We start from the raw sequence: 8,143 nt of genomic DNA on the forward strand, positions 1-8,143 counted from the left end.
TTAGAAGCGTGTCAACACAAGCTACTTCCTCATAACTATAACGCTTGTTAAAAAACCAAGCCCATCCTGTGCCGAATAACACACACACACACAGAGAACAGATTGATCAAGCTCTCTTTCTATTCCTGCTGACTTGTTAGGAAGCTGCAGGCCAGCGAAGAGTAGGGTGTGGAAAAGGGAGTCACCCAACAGTTTGAACGTACTTAAAATCAACCACTGCATGCATTTTTCTGCACTTATAACTAAGTACACTGTAAAAGGGAATGGCTGTGATATTTTTGCGATATTTAACATAACCTAATATTTTGTACATAGTATGCTATATGTTTTAAATTCATTATATAATTCATGTTAAAAAAATTAATGTCTGACAATGAAAATTCATGTCTGACAATGACAAGAGTTTCTGTTGAGCAAAACACACACCTGACATCAGTCAACTCATAGTACATATTCCTCATGTCATCTTTGATGTATATAGCCACGCTGGGGGACTCCAGTATCTTCATAGTGAGGTGCTGAGGAAAGGCACTGACAAACAGAGCCTTGATGGTGTCTGCACCCGTCACCTCATTGGGCATTCGGATCTGTTTGGTCTCTTCTCCATACTGCAGGTAGAGGACACCTAAATATAAACCAAGTATAAGAGATTGATAATAGCACAATATGTAAAATGTGAGATTTCTTATTTAAATTAAAGGGGTTATATGATGCAATTTCAATTTGTTCTTTCTCTTTGAAGTGTTACAAGCTCTTGGTGCATAAAGAAGATCTGTAAAGTTGCAAAGACTAAAGTCTCAAATCCAAAGAGATATTCTTTATAAAAGTTAAGAGTCAACCACGCCTACCTAAAACGGCTCGTTCTAACACGCCCCCACATGTCTACGTCACAATGTGAGAAGATTTGCATAACTCCACCCAAATGTTCACGCAAAGAAAGAAGGCATAACTTTTATTCTCGCTGTAGAATTGTTGCTGCCGCCATGTCGAGACGCTGTGTGTTTCATTGTGAAAGCGAAACTACTTTGTTTGGTCTTCCAAAAGAGGACGATATCCGCTTCGTCATGCCTAGAGCTGATCCGTGCTGGTTGCTGAGGAAATACATCAACTTTGCGCTGCGGAGCGAAGCGGAGTCCAGCCCGGGGTCGTCACATGTGATCGCTGCAAGCCTGCTGGTCGCTCCTTCGTCAAATCCGCCGGCCGCCGCTCACTCTAGCAATCCTAAATGTAACGAGTCCATTTGAAACCGTTGTATGATATGCAAAGAAGTAAAAAACAGTTTATGCTTTGTGTACGAAAAAAACGATGCATGATATTAAAAATGAAGCATATTCACATTAAGATATTTACCAATTAAAGTGAAAGAATGCCCAGTTTTTGCACATTCACCTCAAGAATATTTCCAAAAAGTGAAGTGTCTTTAAATTAAATCCTAAATGTAACGAGTCCATTTGAAACCGTTGTATGATATGCAGAGAGTAAAAAACAGTTTATGCTTTGTGTACGAAAAAAACGAAACAAAAAAAACTACAAAAGGCCAGCTGCCAAAAATAGCAAAAACATTAGAAATGGCATCAACATTTGGTCTGACATCAAAACGTGTTATATTAAGTTTATATTACACACTATTTCTTTAACAAAGAAAGTTACAAAGCTATAAAGGGTTTCCAGTGAGAATTCAATTATAATATTCAAATATTCTGTTTAAAATAACAACAGGGACTTACTGATCTTCTCTTTTAACGTGCAACATGGATTCAAAAATACTCTTAATTTACTAATATCTGACTAACATCAGCCTTGCCTTAAAACTTGATTTGTAACTTCATCAACATTACTTCAAAATACCTATTGACAATCATGGGGGAATAAATAAATCAAAAACACACCCATGAGTTAAAAACACTGAGTCAGTACTTTACCTAATGACCTGTCCTTGGTCTGGTTATTTGACTTGACCACGGGGAGGCTCGCTCGGGAGCGGCTGCCTCGGGTGAAGGCGGAGGGGGCTTCTCCTTCTGACATGGCCTCCAAAGAATCAAGGGAGGCCAAAGAGAGATGCTCCCCCAACTCCCCTACAGCAGACAGTGGGGTTACACTGTGCCCAGAACTCCTGATCTACAAGAAAACACAAAATGATCAAAGAAGAGGTTAAACAGATCATTTAGAACTGGACCTATCATCAAACGACACTATTTTTGTCTAAATAACTTAACCCTAAAGATTTTGGCAATGTTATGTGTTATGTATTATTGTATTTATTGATATTTTGAATTAGCTTTTAATTTTATATTTTGTTTTCATTTTTATTTTAGTAATTCTGTTATGTGCTTTCGCTATTTTTATCTTTTTATTTTTTATTTCAGTTTTAGTAATCTTACTTAAACTTCAAAGTTACCAAGGCAACATTTATCATTTTCATTTCATTTTTAAGTTTTGTTTTTAAAGTTTTTTATTTAATATTTATATTTTATTTCATTTCAGCTTTATTTCAATGAATGATTTTAGTTGTAGTATTAGTTAACTCTAACAACAGAGTTGCCTAGCATCTGAACTGTTAAACATTTGAAAAAGATTGATAAGTTTATTAACTGTGCATTCTGAATGTCAAGATGCGAGCAGCCTGGTACCGTCATAAACTTAAATGCTCAATAAAAGGCCACAGAAAGGTCAGAGAGGAATTGTGGAGAGATACTAAATAGACAGACACAGCTCTATTCAGTAAACAATCAATACCCGAGAGAACAAAAAAGTGTGGCTCTCAAGCATTGCTTAATTAAATTTATTTCTCAAGCATTGGTTACAACGGTTAAGCAAAAATATGACATTAAAATCCTTCATTTATTATTCAACCACATTTGCAATTTATGTGCCTAAAGAGATTAACTGAAAACAATGATCTACTGATCACAAGGGTGACTACGAAATAAAAAAAGGTATGGAAGTCGTCGGATTCCTTTTCTGTTTCACGACACATGGACATAAAATCGTCAACATGTCTTTAAGTCAATTACGGCTCAGTCCTATAATTTAGCTCACATTAAAAAAAGAAAATGGAGTGATTTATCTCCAGTTGCACAAAAGCAGTAAACGCACAAAGACCAATTAGTGTGCTCTGACACAGACATTATCCTTTGTAGCCTATTTATTTTCAAAGGCCAAAGTGTTTCAACATGGTTGTCCTCAAAATAACACAATTTGGGCCTATACAGACAGCAGACATTGGATATATGTTCACAAAGGATGGGCTTTCACCCATTGCTCCCTTCTCAGCAACAGAAAGAAGCGACAGGCAGAAGTCCACATATACTGAGTCAGAGCGCGTCTCATCATAACGACAACACGCACACTGACCTGCTCTGACATGCACGCCTGCCAGATTACCACCCTGCATGACCTGAAGGAACTTAATCCTTCTATACTGCGCTGCTTCATTTTCGACTGTGGTTTTGGTGACAATGCAATTATGAGGTCAGGACAGAAGCACACAATTACACCTTAGACTCCGCATTTGACGCAGGCATTTCCGAAAACGTCTCGAAACATTTCTGTAAACACCTTTTCAGAACTATATTTAAATCAAACCATTCTTTTGTACATTTAACTAAGTTTTTGTGCACCCACAGATTAGTTCGAGCTCTAAACGTGTTTTGACCGAACAATGCTCCATTGTGCTAACTTAGACACTTTCGGTCTGAAGTCTTGTGTTATGCAAATCTAACAAAAAATACTGTTGTACCTTTGGGAGGATCTCTGCTGACAGTAGTCTGTGCAAAAATCTCCATGCCATGGTGTATGCAAGTCTCAAAGTTGATACTAAAGAGTAAGGTCATGACCGGTTCAGCCTAAAGGGTGATTCACACAGAATGTGTTTTTGAGCTTAAAAAAAAAGAAAGAAATGTAACTACTTTTTTTAAAAGTTGAAGAACTTGAGAGCCACTCTTTTTAGCGGCGTGTCATGAGCGATATGCTGGAAAAGACACAACAGGTAAAAGCAACGGTCATCAATCTAGTGAATGTTTACATGATAGAAAACAATGGAAAAGTACCAATGCAAAACGTGTTCCATGTAAACTGCTTCTTTAGGGTTTAATAAGGGTTAGAAGAGGGTCTGGTGTAAAAAAAAATGTGAGACTCAATGGAATGGAAGAAAACACAAGGTCTAAAGATGTGATTTTTTTCATGCACGACACAACAATGCACGTCAAACACGTCCATCTAGTGCATGTTTACATATAAAAACAATAGAAAAGAAGTGCAATGGAATGTGAAAACGTGAGAAGCAGGGCAGTGAAAAAAAAAAAAAAAAAAACCCAAGGGCTAAAGACAAGATTTTTTAAAGGTTGATTTTTTAAATTGAAACTGCTTCTTTAGGGTTTAATAAGGGTTAGAAGAGGGTCTGGTGTAAAAAAAAATGTGAGACTCAATGGAATGGAAGAAAACACAAGGTCTAAAGATGTGATTTTTTTCATGCACGACACAACAATGCACGTCAAACACGTCCATCTAGTGCATGTTTACATATAAAAACAATAGAAAAGAAGTGCAATGGAATGTGAAAACGGGAGAAGCAGGGCAGTGAAAAAAAAAAAAAAAAAAAAAGCCCAAGGTCTAGAGACACGATTTTTTAAAGGTTGATCTTTTAAATTGAGCAACACGTTTTTAGTGGTGTGTAATGTGCAAAACATTGCAATAGAGACATGAGTGAATCAGTCAAACACTTCCATCTAACACATTTCCAAAGAAAAACTATGGGAAATCAGATCAGTGGAATGCAAAAAAAAAAAACAATCAAGGTCCAGATAAACAGTTTATTTTAACTTGAGAGCCACATTTTTAGAACACTATATGCATGAGACATTGCAAAAAGATGCGAGCGCAACAGTCAAAGAAATCCATCTAATGCATGTTTTCATAGAAAAGCTATGAAAAAGCAGTGCAGTGGAATGCAAAATGTGAGACAATGAGAAGTATAATTGAAATAATTGAATTGTAATTGAATTTGAGATGTCATGAGCGAGACTGCGAAGACATTCATCTAGATTCTAGAGCATCTTTACATACAAAAACGCATTTTGTGTGAACGGCCCTTAAGAATACAAGAGATCAGCTTCATTATTTGCATGTTACTGCTGCATTGACTCCAGATTCACCCTATACTTCATCCCTACACTGAATGCATTCTTAGGAAATGCACAGATTGTTTTTGATGGCTTTGATGGAGGTGGCTGAACTTGCCCATTATGCAGGCAATACCAGAAACCTCTTTTTAAAGTCAAAAACTATGTTGACTGATGGAAAACAGTGCTTTGGCAATTCATTAGGAGGCATATCCAAAAATCTTTCATTCTGAAGACCCAGGCTGAGACTTGGAAGGTGATGAATACGAGTTTGATGTTATCTTTGGACAGGTGTTGCATTGTGAGATGACTAACAACCGCTCCGGTGTGCACAGACGCAAGAACAAATAACAGGCTTTTATGTTCTCTTGAAAAAAAGTGCATCAAACTGTGCCCAGATTAATGGTGCATGACAGCTGCGATCATTTTAGACATGCATAATGCAACTGTATGTTAAACATTTCATTGTGTGGATTAAATAAAATAAATATGATTGCATTCTTAAGATTGCTTAAGGATAACCCTGAAGAAAAAAAAAACAGTCAACAACAGCCACTGTACTTAACACTTGTTGAAAGTGTTACTCTGATTATCTAGATGCTTCAACTGCACCCTGCAGACCAGGGATCAAATTTACACCTATTTCACATGCATAAGCAAGCCGTGCTGACATACGCTCACACTCGGGCACTGTCAGAATGCATTACCTGCAGAATGCCAAGAGAGGACTGAAAACAGCAGTTTAAAGCATAAGGGTGGGCTTGAGGGGAGCAGCTTGTACGGTTCACTGCACTCTCCTCTAATCACAGGCAGATGAATGGCCACAAACCATGCTTCATCTGAGCCGGTCTAATGCCAGGTCTTTGAACGCACTGGCAGGGTCAGATAAATCATACATCATTCTCTCTGGGTCTGGAGAATATTGAAGTAAGAATGAACGAAAGAGCGAAAGGTGGATGAAACACACACTCCCTCCTGCTGGATGGGCTTCAGTTTTGTTCAGTGCCAGGGGCATGATATGAAATTACTCACGGCTGTACCCAGCCACAGAAAAAAACTATATAAAAAAAATAATAAATCAAGAGACAGACACATTGCATTGAAAGAAACCAGCTATTGGGAAAGCAAGTGATACTTGTGAGTTAAAAGAAGAACCCCCCCACAAAAAAAAAACCTTACAAAAACTACGGTACGGTGATTAGATGCTAAATACCATGGTGCATAGTACTTTTCACCATTGCCTGGTACGTCAAAAAAAAAACATAATATTTCCATGGTAGGCTATATAAAAAACATTACACTACCATAATTATTTTGGGTAGCCTACATTGAAATGGATAAGCAGTAGTTTCTCATAATCTGATAACTAGTAGAATCTCATATTATGATAACGGTCATAATATCCTAATTGTTTTGCATATCTTTAAGAATTTTGATCCAAGAGAACCAGTATGACGACTTCTCTGTTTACGTTCAGATAACACATCCATTACTCCGACGACTCGCAAGACAATTGATTCATTAGCTAAAAAGCTCATCGTTTAGTTTAATGGTATTATGGACGTTAACTTTTTAAAACCTATACAATATAAGGAAAATAAACATAATTTTCTTTACTTAACGAGTTGAGACAAGCCTATTGCTTACACAGACTGACTTGCTGACACTGTAAAACAATTGTCATTTTAGGCTAATGTACAATACCTTGATGCAACCTCCACCTTGATTCTTCACACAAAGGGCATATTCCAGATAATAAATAGCAAATGTCAATAGCAAGTCCGGTAGTGTGTCTGAGCTGCAGAAGTTTGTCTGCAGTGAAGTGATCTTTGAAAGCCGTGACATCAGCGTCTGCACAGAGACACACCCACCTATATGAACTTACCTGAAAGACTTGTTGGGCTACAAAAAATGGTTGCGAAATGTGCCTTTCCATCACCTTCTTGTTTACTACATCTTAAATCAAAATAGCGACATTAAGTCCTGAAAACATTGGTGAGGCTATTGTTAAACAGGCATATTAAGATGTGTCACGCGACTCTCTGGAGTATTACATTCTGATTGGTCAGTCGCAGTATTAGGCGAATGGTAAAATAAATGAACGTTTTCGAGAACATTTCCTATAGCCGTATTCTGCAGTATTGTCTTTACATACTGATAAAATAAAATATTTCAACTCAAATCAGAATTTATTAAAAGTTGATAATAGTAATAATAACAACAATTAATAAATCCATATAATCCCATCGGTAATTCTTACATTTAAATGTAATGCGGTCAGTGATGTTGCAGCAGCGCTCAAAGATAACGCGCTTTATTTTAGCCTACATTCCGCGTCCCACACTTCAGAGGGTTTTCTTTGTATGTTCTGCTGTTTATCTACTTCCTTTGAAGGCAACAACTGATGGTGTAAAATACTACAGCTTTGGATATCTGTACGTGAGCGCAGTCATCTGGAGATGGCATGGTATTACATTCAGTGTGTAGCCTACATTTTATGTTTACGTGGCTATAATTTAGCCTACATTTTATATTTATTTAATTATTTAAGGTGTACGTTAAACAATTTATTCACATTTATTATTTTTTATTAATGTAATTGTTTATTCAAGCATACATACAAATAAATCTGCAACAGTCCAAGCTGTGACTACACCACTCAAAATGTATCCATCCGGCAAAGATACATTGAAAATGTCAAGCGGAAACTAGCAGCAATAAAAATGCCAGCGTTCTTTAATCTGTCAAGAGTCACATGTGTAGGCCAGAGTAAGGGAATGGTAACATATGTGGAGAGGGGCTAAACCAACTGTAAACGTTTTCTTGCAAGGCTTGGACCAATCTCTTATAGAAATATGTCATGCTATGGAATTTCATTGACTATGGTGACAAAATGTAATGATTTACACAGAAAACAATGGAATTTTCCTTGAAGGCAACAACTGATGGTGTAAAATACTACAGCTTTGGATATCTGTACGTGAGCGCAGTCATCTGGAGATGGCATGGTATTACATTCAGTG

General features: G+C 37.1%; 1 protein-coding gene across 1 annotated transcript in view; it reads right to left on the reverse strand.

Moving 5' to 3' along the window:
- The window catches only part of LOC107550693 (sickle tail protein homolog), a 30,101-nt gene extending 23,038 nt beyond the window's left edge, over nucleotides 1-7,063 (reverse strand). Inside the window, exons 1-3 of the mRNA XM_016232040.1 lie at nucleotides 7,006-7,063; nucleotides 1,923-2,118; nucleotides 427-625 (exon numbers count right to left, since the gene is read on the reverse strand). Of these exons, the coding sequence (XP_016087526.1) occupies nucleotides 427-625; nucleotides 1,923-2,118; nucleotides 7,006-7,056 (446 nt within the window). The 5' untranslated portion in view covers nucleotides 7,057-7,063. The remainder of the gene's footprint in view (nucleotides 1-426; nucleotides 626-1,922; nucleotides 2,119-7,005) is intronic.
- Nucleotides 7,064-8,143: the final 1,080 nt, after the last annotated feature.

Source organism: Sinocyclocheilus grahami, unplaced genomic scaffold (genome assembly GCF_001515645.1).
Source record: "Sinocyclocheilus grahami isolate Dianchi unplaced genomic scaffold, SAMN03320097.WGS_v1.1 scaffold406.1, whole genome shotgun sequence".
Lineage (NCBI taxonomy): Eukaryota > Metazoa > Chordata > Actinopteri > Cypriniformes > Cyprinidae > Sinocyclocheilus > Sinocyclocheilus grahami.